Source organism: Phascolarctos cinereus, unplaced genomic scaffold (genome assembly GCF_003287225.1).
Source record: "Phascolarctos cinereus isolate Bilbo 61053 unplaced genomic scaffold, phaCin_HiC Scaffold_1;HRSCAF=81, whole genome shotgun sequence".
Taxonomy (NCBI): domain Eukaryota; kingdom Metazoa; phylum Chordata; class Mammalia; order Diprotodontia; family Phascolarctidae; genus Phascolarctos; species Phascolarctos cinereus.
Genome location: NW_027555514.1, coordinates 87,228,289 through 87,244,419, shown reverse-complemented (window position 1 = coordinate 87,244,419; position 16,131 = coordinate 87,228,289). Strand labels below are relative to the sequence as shown.

At 38.0% G+C, this 16,131-nt stretch overlaps 1 protein-coding gene across 1 annotated transcript in view; it reads left to right on the top strand.

The window, feature by feature from the left end:
- Positions 1–16,131, top strand: part of DPP6 (dipeptidyl peptidase like 6) — a 975,800-nt gene that overhangs the window by 681,421 nt on the left and 278,248 nt on the right. Inside the window, 1 exon segment of the mRNA XM_021009613.2 lies at positions 14,075–14,156. Coding sequence (XP_020865272.1) covers positions 14,075–14,156 — 82 coding nt within the window.

The window sequence follows — 16,131 nt, the reverse complement described above, 5'->3', positions numbered from 1 at the left end:
CATTGGTAAAATTGGGATTATAATACCACCTACTTCCTAGAGTTGTTGTGAGGATCAAATGAGATAATAATGGAAAAGCATTTGGCACAGTGCCTGGCATATAATAGACACTTAGTAATAATTGTTCACTTCCCCCTTCCCCCTTGATGGAGGCCAGGGGATTCTCAAAGGTGGAGGTGAGAAGGGAGTGCATTCCAGACACAAGGACAGAGACCAGCTATGGAGTGTTGTGTGTAAGGAACACAGGTAAGCCATTGCAGTTGAGAGCAGGGACTGTCTTTTGCCTCTGTTTTTCCCCAGCTCTTAGCACAGTGCCTGGCACATAGTCAGTGCTTAATAAATGTTTACTGAATTGGTCTTTAGAGTATGTGGAAAGGAATAAAGTGTGAAAAGACTGGAAAGGTAGGAAGGGGCCAAGTTGTGAAGAGCTTTAAATGACTAACAGAAATTTTTTGTTTGATCCTGGAAGTATTAGGAATCCACTAACAGGTTGACATGATCCAACCTATATTTCAAGAAACTCACTCTGACGGCTTAGAGAAGGGTGGAGTACAGTAGGAAAAGACTTAAGGAAGGGATTTCAATTAGAAGCCTTTTGAATGTTGGCATATTGGAGGTAGGGGTGGTTAACGAGGTGGGGGATAAGAGACAAAAGACAAATTTGGTGTATCTTACAATTTTACTTCAACCTGGAACTTCTTACTCCTATTATTTCTAAGGAAAACCCAAGGCTGATAGGATGCCATGTTCTCTGCATGTGGTCTGGAAGAGGAAAAAGAGGCAGACTGCTCTTGTGGAACCCAAATCCTCCTTTATTTCATTATAGTGAGCTTATTATTTGTAGATAAGAGGGAGAGGGTAGTAAATAAAGGGTGACATTGGAATAAGGAACAACTAGGTTAAAATCCTGCCTTTGATGGCTATTGGCTATGTACCTTTCTACAAAACATTTAACCTTTAACTGTCCCCAAGAACTCTTTAAGACTAAGTTACTGATGAATTGCCTGTCTACTTTTGTGGAAAGGATTTTCTCATCGAAAATTCTAGACATAGATATAATCATGGGTCTTGAACAAAAAACAAGAAAAAAGATACAGAGCATGTTCTTTAACAACTCTGTGAGTAAGATGATGCAATTATTATTATCCCCATTTTATTGATGAGGAAACTAAGGCTCCGACTAGTGAAGGACTTAAGTTGCAAAAAACTCATATAGCTAGTAAATGTCAGAAACTGGAAGTCGTAGTTGTTGGTTTTTTTTTACACCAATTCCAATTATCTTACTTTTTTTTTACTTAAACAATAAAAATATAATATTAGAATTAGAATTAAAGATAGAGTTCCACCAAGTTTTCTCTAATGAAAAAGAAAGTAGTCAAAAAAGTGGTCAGTAGCCTTATAGAAATGCTAACTTCAGTGGATTTTTTTTCAGATTCCTCTGAATTATTTTATGAGAACAAGTACAGGCTGAACAGGTGGTTCATGCCTATAATCCCTGCTATTTGTGGGAATCTAAGACTGGTGTTCACTTTAGCTTCAGAGTTCTGAGTTACAGTAGGTCTGAAACCAATTGGGTATCCACAGTCTGGCATCAATACAGAGAGTCCCCAGGAGGGGAGGGGCTACCACACTGTCTAAGGAGGAGCAAACTAGCCCCAGTCAGAAAAAGAGCAAGTCAAAGGGTCTTTGATCGATAGTGGAATTGGATACCTGGGTAGCCTTTGCACTCACAGCCTTGGCAAGTTAGGGAGACCCAGTCTTAAAAAAAAAAAAAAGGCACAAATTGTGCCACACTTATTTCTACCTCAAAAATTCAAAATGATTCATGCTCTGTTTTGCTTATTGCAAAACTGGAGCAGATTCTATTATTATTTCCCATGGTGAGACCAACTAATTTTCCTCTTTGTGAATCATTTCTCACCAGTCTGTGCCTACCTCAAAGTCAGTAGATCACAGTCTGTTAGGGGTGTGAGAAATCTAACTGTTCAGTTGTGAGAATAAACATTTCAGCAGAGAAGAAGCATCCAGTAGAACAGAAACAACCACTGGGTGTGAAGCAAAGCATGAATGAAGGCAAACTGTCACTGAGTGATCTAAGATGAGCAGAAATTAAATCTTTATCTTCTTTCCATTTTGGCTTCTAGGATGTGTCAGTGATGCTACCAACATTTGCTCCCAGAGGAAAGACAGGATTAGCCTGACCTTTGCAGCAGGCCCTGTATTACTCTTTGCTCTAAATGAAAAACTTCTCAGGGTTGACTTTTGCCTAGCTTTTTTGATTTATCATCCCCACTCTCTTTTTTCAGTTTAAAGTTTGTTGTATCCCTTAAGTAGTCAAAGAATCAGATTAGAATTAAATAGCTGTTTGAGCATGGCCAAGTCCTTCCACCACAATATGCCTCAGTTTCCTCATCTGGAAAATGAGAGGATTATTCTTAGTGATCTCTAAATTCCCACCCATTTCCAGTGTTCTATGAATAGTATGCTATAGTACTTCAAACCTCAATAGGATCTCTTAGGATCTTATTGCTGTAAAAAAGAGGACAAACATATTTTTGGGAGGAGGGGAAGTTGTTATGGTAGTTGAGATCCACAAATCTCTTCTAAGGACAGAAAAGGTACACGAAGCTCTTGTTGTACATTATTGGGCTTTACCTCCTCAGTTGTGAGGGGCAGGTGGGGAATGGAGAAAGAGCCAGCCCCAAAGCCTGAGAAAACCAGAATTCATCTCCCACCTGTGGCATGCTGGGCATATGCCCCTGAGAAAGTTGCTTGAACTCTTGGGGATCTAGTCAACTCTATGATCCTAAGTTTCAAAGAAGATGCTAAATTAGCACAGCAGAGGGAGTTCCCTCATCGAGAGTTCCCTGTGCTAATGAAAGGACAGGTTTGGTTCCTACACCTGACCTGATGGTTCCAGGAGTCAGAGCCTCTAGATGATGACTCCTTTTATTAAGTCACTGCCTAATCTAGCTCCTTAGCCTGGCATGAAAGCGACCCTGGACCTCCTCTTTTAATGAAGCCCAAACTTTGGAATGCATGGAGCTTGGGCTTGTTGACAGATAATCCGTCTTCCAAACCTCAGCCCAGCTAAACACAAAGATGCTTAGCACCAAAGAATTGGCCACTAGGTGATTATGTTTTCCTCACAGTAACTTCTAAGACTATGACAATGTAGAGGAGTTGCCATTTGTTTCAGTGGAAGAAGTACCCACATCAATAAAACTATGCATTTTTTTTCCAAAATATCATTTTGGAATTAAATTGCATTGCAATTAAAAATCTCTTAAACAAAAGGATGCTAGTCAATGTACTTTTCTTTTCCAAGTTCCATGTATCATTTAAGGAATAAAACCAATAGGGATGACTATGACAATTATAATGAACTGATAGGAAAGTATTCATTATAGTAATAGTTAATGTTTAGATGTCACGTAAGTATTTGCAAAGCTCTTTGGCTTTGTTACCCCATTTATTTCTCCTAACAACCCTATAAGTGTTGTTATTCTCTCCATTTTATAGATGATGAAACTGAGGCTGAGAGCAGTTAATGTAATATAAGGTTACTGAATGTAAGATCATTGCTCTTTTCACAACATGATATGGCAGAAGTCATGATAGAATTACTGTCATCACTCCTTGAGAAGTCATTAAGAAAAACAAGGGTACCAAAAGACTGAAAATGGGCAAATGTCTTGTTTTCAAAAAGGGAGGAAAGATGTTTCCCAGACACTATAGACCAATAAACTACATGTCAAATTCCTGGCAAAATTCTAGAATAGATTACTAAATAGTTCAAAAGAATTCCGAAGAAAGAAAAGGAACTATATAGTTTTGTCCTTTGACTTTGTCCTTCTTAATAGCATACAATTGACTAAAAGAGAAAAAAGAATGTATGATCCCTTTGTGTTTATTGCTTGTTGATTACACACACACACACACACACACACACACACACACACACACACACACACCCCTTTTTTATTCAGCAGAGCAAGTGCTACCTTAAAGGCTCTCCTCCAACAAGATATCTCCCTTACATATACCAAAGTAGGGTGGTGATATGGAAAGAGCACTGGATTTGTGTTCAAATCCCATCACCACCATTTCTGTCTTGTACAACCTCATATAAGTCCCTTCAACTTTAAAGACCTCAGTTTCCTTATCTTTAAAATGAAGAGGTTAGACTAGAGGACCTCTGAGAAAGTTGCCAGCTCTAAACCTATGATCTTCTGAAACTTTTAAATAGTTAATTTGAATATATCATAACTCTCAGAGAGATGACTACTGTGATTCCTTAGATGTCAGAATGAGGATTCAGATTTATTTAGGCAGGCTATCATGGTGGTTCCAAACCTGTGAGATAGAATTAAATGAGCAAATATAAATTTTTGCATTTAGGTTTTTAAAATTTTTACTGCATTGTTCATGAAAGATCTAGTGGGTCAAATTCCGAATAAAGGCAGCGAAGTATCGCATTGGATAGGACAATGGACTTGGAGTCAAGAATACCTGAGCTCGCATCTGACCTCAAACACTTACTAGTTATGACACCCTACTACAGTCACTTAACCTCTGTTTGCCTCAATTTTCTGAACTGTAAAATGAGGATAACAACAATATCTACCTTGCAAGATCGTTGTGAGGATCAAATGAGTTAATATTTGTAAAAAGTACTTAGTACAGTGCCTGGGACATACAAGGCACAATTATTCTTGTTCTTCAGTCATTTTAGTACTGTCTGACTCTTTGTGACCCCCTCTGTAGTTTTCTTGGCAAAGATGCTGGAATAATTTGCCATTTCCTTCTCCAGCTCATTTTCCAGATGAGGAAACTGAGGCGAACAGGGTGAAATGACTTGCTCAGGTCACATAGCTAGTAAGTGTCTGAGGCCAAATTTGAACTTAGGAAGAGCAGTCTTTTTGACTCCAGGCTTGGCATTCTATCTATCTAATTGACATTCTATCTATCGTGCCACCTAGCTGCCCCATAGAAGGCATAATACATGCTTATTTCCTTTCCTTCCCTGCACATTATGATCCAGTAACATGATGAACTACTTTAAAAAAAAAAAGCTAATGTAGGCTTAGATTGTATTAACTGAAATAAAGTGTCCAGAGCAAAGGAGATAAGAGTTTCATTGAACTTTAGTCTACTATCTGGAACTAACATGTTTACTTCTAGGCACAACATTTCAAAGACACGCATCCAGTAGGGAACAGACAAGATGGTGAGAGGTCATGAAACCATTTCACATAAGAAATTATTAAGGAGCAGAGAGTGTTTAATCCGGAGAAGACTTAAGGAGCACACAATCATAGTTTTCAAAGTATTTGAAAGTGAATAACAAAGAAGGAAGAAAGTTTTTCTGGGTTTACCTACAAAGTAGAAAAAGAATGAATAAAGTCAGAAAGTGTACATTTTTGATTCAGTACAAAGATCTTCCTAACTCCTTTGAGCTTTCCAAAAATGAAAAGGAGTGATTTTTAAAAAGTAACGTTCTTCCCATTGTGAACATTGTTAAAGGTAGATGAACATCTCTAGGAAATTAGGGAATGCATCCCTGCATTGAGAGGGTGGTTGATCAAAGACTTCTTCCAAATCTGTAATATTGTGATAGTGTGAAATTATTTGAGTTGCACTGATATTTGATTGTGTTGGAATCATAGAATTTTTTAGGTCACCTAAATTCATTCTCTTATCTTTCCTAGAAATTTAACCCATCAGACTTTTTCATTGCATTACAGAGCAATGGATTTGAAGTCACAAGATCTGAGGGGTTTCAAAGCCACCTTTGCCACTCCCTTCCTTGGCAGCTCCCTTACCTTCTCTGGGTCTCAGTTATCTCATCTTTAGAAAGAAGGTTTTGGATTAGATGATATCTAAGGTCTCTTCTAGCCTAAAATCTTACGTATTGTGGATTATTAGTTTGGGATTAGCCCTATCTCTTTGGCTGAATCTGTACTAGACCAGTGACTCACTCCTGGGCCTCTGAAGTAATTTGTTTGATCTCATTCCCTATAGAAAACCACTCTAATAGTATTGTTTGTTTGGCATTTCCCTGAGATTGGATTATTGAGTAGGATGAACTTGGATATACTTCAGCGATTTCTCAAAGGCCAAATCATTGCTGCCCCAATAGTTTCTTTTTGGCCTCTGTGGTCTATACAGAGATAGTTATTCACTGATCAATAATAATGCCTTACATCCGTATAGTATCTCATTAATTTTACATCTCCTCATAGAGCCAAGCACAGTGCTTTGCATACAAATGGTATTCAGTAAATTATTAAATTAATGAATAATGCCTTATGATTTATAAAAGAAGCACAGATAATCCAATTTTCATATCTGATCCTTTCACAAACCCTGTAAAATGCAGGCATGGCCTATATTTTTAGGAGGGGAAAGAAGTCAGACTGTAGTTTCCGTAGACCTGCCTTTCAGTTCCATCCATACCTGTGTGATTTTGGCCAAGGCATTTCTCTCTGGGGCCAGTTTCCTGATCAACAAAATAAGAGTATTAGATAAGATGATCTCCAATGTCCCTTCCAGTCCCAAATCTGCAGTGCAATGACCTTACAACATAATGATTCTTTCTAGATACAGTTTCCTCATCTGTAAACTTAAGGGCATGATTGAGTGAGAACCTCTGAAGTTTCTTTAGGCTGAAATCAGTGTTCTTATGATTCCCTTTTCACAAATGGGGAAAGTAAGTCTAAGAGAGGTTGTGATTTATTCCAAATTGAATAGCCAGTAAGTGGCAGATCTGGCACTCTATTGCAAGTCTTCTAACTCCTCATGCTATTTCACCATGGTAGGATGCCTTCCCACTGTTTATAGATATGCCAAATATGTTGGGAAGTAGGGATGAATTCCTTTCAACTTCACAGAAGTAGTAAAGGGCTCCCACTGCGTGAATGAGAAAATGCTAATAGAAATTTAAATGCATGTATAACCTTGGCATATTGGAACTGCTGTTTTTGTAATCTTGGGAGGCACATTATCCACTCAGCGATACCCTTTTCAGTTAACACTTACGGGAATTTACAGTTGTTAAATTAAAGAGAGGTTAATCCCCTGTTGTTCCTGAATAACTTAGGCACCTATTTGGAAAGCACTAGCAACAAAATGAATTTCAAAATCAAATAAGGTTACATAATTTAAACACCATTTCTCTCTAATCTGCTTTCCAGTCCTTTGTGCCTGACAGATTCCAAAGAAACCCAGATAAGTCTGATTCACTGTTCTTAGTCTTACCCAGTATTTTTAGAAGAAGCACCTGACTGATATCACCAGAGTGTGAACAAGATCAAGGTCTTTACATCTCCCCGTAGAGTCAAGCACAGTGCTTGCAGTTCAGTAAATTATTAAATTAATGAATGATGCCTTGCAATTTATAAATGAAGCACAGATAATCCAATTTTCTTATCTGATCCTTTCACGAACCCTGTAAAGTGCAGGCATGGCCTGATGCACTGATCAATGAAGGGGGGGTAGGTGAATTCATTCTTCATTCCTCCTTGGTTTCCTCATCTGTCGAATGGGGATAAAACCTGCCGTCTGGTACTTTACAACTATGTAAGACTGAAAGGAGATAGCAAATGTGGAAGCCTTTAGGAAAGTCAAAGCCTATTCTACAAATGTCAGGTGATATTGATTTCACAAGACTGTAGACCTAAAGCTAGAAGAAACTTTACGGGTCATCTAATCCAAACCCTTCCTTTTACAGATGAGGAAAATGAAGACCAAGGAGATTAAGTGAACTGTCCAAGGTCACATATGTACTCAGCTTGGAGGCAGGATTAGAACCCAGCTCTTCTGTCTCTACAGCCAATGTTCCATCCATTTTCCATTCTGTCTGTCTTTTTCAACAATTCCAAACCTCTCCTTTGCACTAATGGGTGTCTGGGAAGCCTCAGTCTACATTCCTTGAGGCCAAGAATTGTTTTGTGCTTGTCTTTACATTCCTTGTACATAATAGCTTCTTAATACATGTTTCTTAAATTGCCTTGGAGGTACTGTAATGTGCTGATATAACATTAGTGATAAAAGGGACTTGAGCAGGCTATTTATTCCAAGTCTCCTTTTACAGATGTAGAAACTGAACCATGAAAGACAGTGATGTGTCCATTATAATTTAGGTAGTGGGTGGCAGAACCATGCCCTTTGACTCCACAATCAGTATTCTTTTCACTGAATCATGTGGTTGAGTTGAATCTAGAATGTAAGCTCCATAAAGGGAGCGACTGTCTTACTTTTCTGTTTTTTAGTATTTTATTTTTCCCCATTTACATGTAAAAACAATTTTTAACATTTGTTTTTCAAACTTTGGGTTCCAAATTCTCCCCCTTCCTCCCTCCCCACCTTTTCCCATTGAGAAGGCAAGCAATTCAATTTAAGTTATACATGTGTAGTTGTGCAAAATATATCCATAATAGTTGTTATGAAAGAAAATATAGACAAAATAAAAACCTCAAGAAAAATAAAGGCAGAGTTACTATTGCTAACTGTATTTCCCTCCATCCTATCACCCCAATTATTCTATTTTTCCCTCCTTTCACTCTGTCCCTCCTCAAAAGTGTTTTGCTTCAGACTATCCCCTGCCCCAATCTGCCCTCCCTTCTATCACCACCCCCTATTCTCTTATCCCCTTCCCCTCCTGCTTTCCTGTAGGGTAAGATAGATTTTTATACCCAATTGAGTGTGTATGTTATTCCCTCTTTGAGCCAATTTTGATGAGAGTAATGTTCACTCACTCTTCCTCTCTCTTCCTCTCCACTATGAAAGCTCTTAGATGCCTCTTTTATGTCAGGTAATTTACCCCATTCTACCTCTCCCTTTTTCTTTCTCTCAGCACATTCCTCTCTGACCCCTTAATTTTATTTTTTAGATATTGTCCCTTCATATTCAACTCACACCTGTACCTTCTGTCTATATATACTCCTAACTACCCTAATAATGACAAAGGTCTTATGAGTTACAAATATCATCTTCCCATGTAGTAATGTAAACCATTTAACCTTATTGAGGTCCTTATGATTTCCCCTTTTCTGTTTACCTTTTTATGCTTCTCTTGAGTCTTTTATTTGAAAGTCAAATTTTCTATTCAGCTCTGGTCTTTTCATCAAGAATGCTTGAAAGTCCTCTGTCTCATTGAATATCCATTTTTCCCCTGGGAAAAATTATACTCAGTTTTTCTGGGTAGGTGATTTTTGGATGTAATCCTAGCTCCTTTGCCCTCCGGAATATCATGTTGAAAGTCCTCTGATCCTTTAATGTAGAAGCTGCTAAATCTTGTGTTATCCTGATTGTGGCTCCACAATACTTAAATTGTTTCTTTCCAGCTGCTCACAAAATTTTCTCCTTGACCTGGGAACTCTGGAATTTGGCTATAATATTCCTGGAAGTTTTCATTTTGGAATCTCTTTCAGGAAGTGATCAGTGGATTCTTTCAATTTCTGTTTTACTGTCTGATTTGGGACTCTCAGAGCAGTTTTCCTTGGTTATTTATTAAAAGATGATATCTAGGCTTCTTTTTAGATCATGGCTTTCAGGTAGTCCAATAATTTTTAAATTATCTCTCCTAGATCTGTTTTCCAAGTAAGTTGTTTTTCTAATAAGATATTTCACAATGTCTTCTATTTTTTTAATTCTTTTTGTTTGGTTTTATTGTTTATTGATTTATTATAAGTCATTAGCTTCCATTTGCTCCATTCTAATGTTTAAGCAAGTATTTTCTTTGGTGAGCTTTTGGACCTCCTTTTCCATTTGGCCAATTCTGCTTTTTAAGGCATTCTTCTCCTCATTGACTTTTTGGACCTCTTTTACTATTTTATCTAGTCTGTTTTTTAAGGTGTTATTTTCTTCAGTATTTTTTGTGTCTCCTTTGCCAAATTGTTGACTCATTTTTCATGATTTTCTTGCATCACTCTAATTTCTCTTCCCAGTTTTTCCTCTGCCTCTCTTACTTGATTTTCAAAATCCTTTTTTGAGCTCTTCCATGGCCTGAGACCAATTAATATTTTTCTTGGAGGCTTTGGATGTAGGAACTTTGACTTCATTGTCTTCTTTTGCATGTGTGTTTTGATCTTCCTTGTCACCATAGTAACTTTCTATAATCAGAGGGTTTTTTTTCTGTTGCTTGCTCATTTTCCCAGCCTGTTATTTGACTTTTAACCCTTTGTTAAAGTAGGGCTGTGCTTCCAGGTTGGAGAGTGCATTGTGCCAAGCTTCAGGGGTTTTGTGCAGTTCTTTTCAGAGATACTTCTAGGGTCCTTCAGTTCTTCCAAGGTGGTATGACCTAAGGAGAGGTATTTACTACTATCATGGCCTGTGCTCTAGTCTGTGAATGACCACAAGTACTCTTTTCTGCCCTGGAACTGTGAGGAGGGTTTTCCCTCTACTGTGGCTGCAAGCTCTGCTATGCCAGTGTTCCTCCTTGCCCTGGGACTGCCACATAGGACTGTGACACAGATCTAAGCATGGTCAAAGCAACAGAATCCTGCCTCAGTGCTGACAAAAAGAACTCTGTAATCTCCTTCTGAGCAGTTGTTCAATCCCCTTATGGTCTGTGGGTTGAGAGCCCTGGAAGCTGCTAATGCAGATTCAGTCACTCCCAAGACATGCTCCGGGTTTGCTGGGGATGGGTCTGTGTTGGCACAGCCTACACTGGACTGTGCTCCATTCCCACTCAGATGTGACAAACCTTTTCTGCCGACCTTCCAAGTTGTCTTGGGCTGGAAATTTTTTTCACTCCATCTTTTTGTGGGTTCTGCTGCTCTAGAATTTGTTTAGAGTCATTTTTAAAGGTATTTGGAGGGGTTTAGGGGAGAGCTCAGGTGAGACCCTGCCTTTACTCCACCTCCTCATCTTTGTCTTTTTACCCCAAGTGTCTAGAATTTGTTATTATTCAGTCATTGCCAGTTTTGTCTGACTCTGTGTGACTACTTTTGGGGTTCTCATGGCAAAAATACTGGAATGGTTTGCCTTTTCCTTCTCCAGTTTATTTTACAGATGAAGAAACTGAGGCAAATAGGATTAAGGGATTTTCCCAGGGTCACACAGCTAGTAAGTATTTGAGGCTAGGGGTCTTCCTGACTCTAGGCCTGACACTCTATCTAGTAGGTGCTTAATGAATGCATATTGACTGATTGTTGAGGCTTAGAGAGACATGCCTGAGGTTATGCAGCAAGTTAGTGGCAGATCTGGGCTTATAAATCCTGATTTCCAGTTTATTGCCCTTTTCACAATGTTACACTTGAGAATTACAAACTCTAGCACCACCCACTTCATTTTATCATGTAATTTTGATCATACCATTCTCCTCTCCTTAATGAGTCCCATGGTGACCAATCTACCACAGAAAAAGACTAGGGTCTTCACCTCCTTAGTATCTTTCACCTGTGTTCTCTGGACTATCACACATTTCTCATTTCCTTCTGCTCCTAAACTAATCTGTTCTACTTCTGCCAAAAAAAAATGGATTCAACTATAAACATCTTCCTTGTGCATTTTAAAAATCTGTGTCTCTGAGTATTCTCCTGAACCACATATAGTACCTAGAATAGCCTTCCCAGCTCTTAAAATGCAACTTCTTTCATAAAGCACTATCTTTAACTAATAACGGAAGTATGTTGGTGAGTTCTTTCCAATTGGCATCTCCCATAATTCAACCTAAATGCCTTTAATAAACGCATATCTCTATTCTGTGGAATATTATACTCAATGGCCTTATCACTTGGAAAGTCATGTCAGGCCAACAAACATTTTTTAAAGTTATATTGATGTGGTTTGTTTTAACATTATAAACATTTACAGATTACTCCTGCTTTTGAGAGATCTCTTGTAATAGAGTAAAGCAATTAAGTAAAACTAATAATAGTGACCTCATTTGAAAATGCATGTAATATTTCATATTTGTAGTGCCCTTATCTATTTTCCACTCCCAACTCCTTTTTTTTTTTTTTGCTTTTTGGATAGGCAGTGGGGTTAAGTAATTTGCCTAGGGTCGCACAGCTAGTAAGTGTCAAGTGCCTGAGGTCAGATTTGAACTCAGATCCTCCTGTCTCCAAGGCTGGAGCTCTATCCCCAACTCTTTTTTTTTCCCAACTCATTTTTAAAAAAGAAAATAAAAACAAACTTCTTATAAAAAAGCATTCAGGGGTAGCTAGGTGGCATAGTGGATAGAGCACCAGCCCTGGAATCAGGAGGACTTGAGTCCAAATCTAGCCTCAGACACATGATACTTCCTAGCTGTGTGACTCTGGACAAATCACTTATCCCCAATTGCCTCACAAAGAAAAAAAAAACCATTCATAGTCATGCAAAATAAATTCCCTTAATAGCCATATACAAAAAATATATGCTTCATTCTGCATGCTAAATGAATTAACTCTCTGTGATGAGTAGCTTATTTCATCTTCAATTCTCTGGAATCATGAACGGACATTGCATTGATCATAGTTCTTATACCTTTCAAAGTCATTTGTTTTACATTTTACTGTTATCTTATACTTTTCAGAAAGCATTTAGTAAGTACCTACTCTCTGCCCAGCCCTGTGCTGAGTACTAGAAATATAAAGAAAGGCAGGTTCTAGACAGAGATATGATATTTATTGTAGAGGAGAATCATGATGGTGATACTGTTTTTTCGCATACCTTGGGATAATAGCTATTTCTCCCACTCAGTTCATGACACCCAAGCTGTGGATGAAAAGGACTTTTACCCTTTCTAGACATATAGAAAAGAAAATATGACCATTCTTATCTCATAATTTTAAAGATGCAGCCTGTTCTAGCTACACAGCCAATGGAAAGAGGCTGGTGCCACCTATGTGGCTTCTGAGGGAATTGTGGGAATTGAGTGAACCACACTGGCTCCATCTTTTAACTTAATTCTGGAGGTAGCTCATTTTTATTCAGTTCTGAGTCTAATCCATTTCTGTCTTGTAAAAAAACCTTTTTTTCAATTGTTAAAATTGTGAGAAAACTTTATTGTATTGTTTGAACCTAGCCCTGTGTGGCTGGGGAGCTAGACCACTTCTACCTGTTGCTTAGATGCCCTTAACTAAGGACCTAGATTATGTTGACCAGAAACCCAGTCAGATGCCAAGTTTGATTCAAAGAGTTTTTTTACAATTATACATCTCAAGCAACCCATATGTCTCACCTGAAAAGTGGCCCTGTACTGGTCAATTAGTTACTGTTTCATTGTTTGAATACAGACACGGGTAGGAGCGGAACACCTCTCTTTCTGATTTCAGGGCATTGTACCTTTTTACTCTCCTCCTTATAACTTGCAAAGCCTCTAATCTTCCCTCCAATTAGAAATCAGATTACCTAATTTTGTATGCTAGTTTATATGCTGCTAACTGTTATCTTTCAATGCATAAAAATCTGTCTGCCCCTGTATTTAGGATTCAGTGCCAAAGCTGAGGAGGCCTCATCCTGATTTGTTATGCAATTGGCAGGCTTTATTTAATAAATTAATATGCTCAGAAGCTCAAACCTTATAACTTATAACTAACTTAGTTATTTCATCTTTCACTCACCATACTTCCATGTTAGATGATATAAACATATGCAGCAAAGTCCCCTGTTACTCCTAGATCATGGATTTAGAATTGAAAAAGACTTAACCGACACCCATTATATAAGGAAGTTAAATTGACCTTGCAGTTGTGTTTAGGAGTATTTGCTTGGAATGTCAAAGATACATTGTGAACTTCAGGGTGCTGCTATGCACTTCAATTTTTAATTTGGACTGCTCTGGATAGTTTAAAAATTGATCAGTGTGCCATTCTTACTTGCTTTTTCTTCTCTTTTGATGAATATTTACCATTTGGGCTAGGCAGTGATGGACTTCTTCCTGGGTTTTTTTTTTTTGGTACATTTTATACATGCAAAGAATTGGAATGGAGATGGAATAAGATATCTTGTATACTAATCAGCCAGAATGCTTCAGAATTGATGCACACGGAAGGGAAAGGACTCCACATGCTGGCTAGAGAATGAAGTCCAAGCATGTAAAATCCTTGAGTCCCACTGATTTTCTCCATGTGTTTCTTTCCAGAGATCCTCAAAGTTTGGACCCTCCAGAAGTCAGCAATGCAAAGCTCCAGTATGCAGGGTGGGGTCCTAAAGGTCAACAGCTGGTAAGCAAACCAGTCAAGTGAAATGATGACATTTTGGTTTGATTGGTTTAGGTGGGATTTGAGGAAGTATTTAATGACAGATTTGGAAAAATATTTCAGGAAAAATAGCATTTTGTGTTGCATGTTCACCTCGCTTTAAACAATCAGTTTATTAAATCACCAATAAATAATTTTAAAGTAAATCTAGAAGTTCTCCACACTAACAAAAATCACAAATCTGAACCTTTCCTATTCCTAACCTTCAAAATAAATGCACACACATATTTGAATATTTATAAGAACCTTATAAGGACTCTTTATAAAATGAAACAAATTATTTTGTAATATAAGTAATCATTCTGTGATGTTTTCTCCCCATATGCAAGATTTCTTAAAGAAGCGCTCACCAGTAATAATCGCTGTAATTCTCAGTTACTGTTATTTTGGTTAAACATCAATTCCATAAGGGACCTGTAATTAAAAAGGTAAATAAACAAGATCTTAGGGTAGGGCTGGTTGGCTTGAAGGACTTTTTATGAGATCTGAATTGAATTGGTCAATTTGTTGATTATTATCTAACCTAATTAATAAAATGATTATTAATTTCCCAGAAAAAAGATAATCTGACCATGGTGTCCAGTGTTTCTCTATGTAACCATTCAATATGCACTTCACTGAAATGGGCCTCCAGTGGAATGGGTTACTAAAAGAGATGGTGGAATTTCAGTTCACAGACATCAGAAAGAATTGGTTTAAGGAGCTACAGATAGAGATTGGTCCAATCTTGCCAAAGTTAAGCGTACAATAATAGAAAGGCTGGAACTAAGAGTCAGGAGAGTTCTGGTCCATTCCCAGGAACTCATGCCTACCAAGATGGTAGGTTTGTGACTGGGTGAATTCTTATCTGTCAGACTGGAATAGATCATCTCTCAGTCCCGACTATGATACAGATAATCTCTGGAAGTCCTGTCTCATCCTATAATTCCATCTCAAGAAATATTGCTGATTATGCAAAACTAAGAGTCTGATAAGCGGATGGCAATGCCTTTGTAATAATATTCCACCACCATTCTATGCTTCTACACCTTTAAAAACTCATCAAATAAACTGAATTTTTCAAGCTTTCTGTTCCTGAAATAGCACAAAATTGATCGTTTCTGAAAGGCTTACCTATGGGGACGTGTTAGATGGGCTGTCAAGTATCTTTGGGAATTAAATTGTCTTATTTAATATTATCCCCTTTCCTCTAATGCTGGATAACCCACATATTCTAGGGTCATTTCAGAAAAGCAGGGGATTTGTATATGCCAAGAAGCCATTTTAGCTCTTACTGCATTCCAACCACCCCACAAGCTTGTGGATCAGAGACAAGTATTTGGAAATTGTAGCAGTCACATCATGTCACAGAGAAAAAAGGACTGAGTGAATAGCCTAACCCTAGAGAGGGATTGAGTCAGAAATATGCATCCATCAACACAACTATGGCAGGCTAAAGTTAATCAGTCCTCCTGGGGTTCTATTCCTCATACAAATATTTATGCTTTAGTAGATGACTCTTGAATACCTAAAATCCTTTAAGGTTCTAGGGAATTAATATCTAAAGGTAGAATTTACTGAGTCCTAATAGAGGAGGGGATATTTTGGGGAGGGACATCCTTCCAAATGCCCTTCAGATCAATCCTCACTCTTTCAATCCACATCTTCATCTTATCCAGCACTTAACAGTGTCTGACACATAATAGGAGCTTAATAAGTACTTAATTGATGTGCTTCATGAGTATTGACTAACTGACATCCTCCAATGAACTCTGTCCCCATGTAGCTTGTAACCTGTTACATCATTGCATCCTATAGTATTACTGGACTTCTTTGTGTAGGAGAATGAACTATAACACAGTGATTAAACATTTTAACTTCTTTGACAATAACAGAAGAAGGATAGGGATAAGGTCTGAACCTGTGATTTCAGTGCTAGAAGCACTCCCTCTGTCAGTGA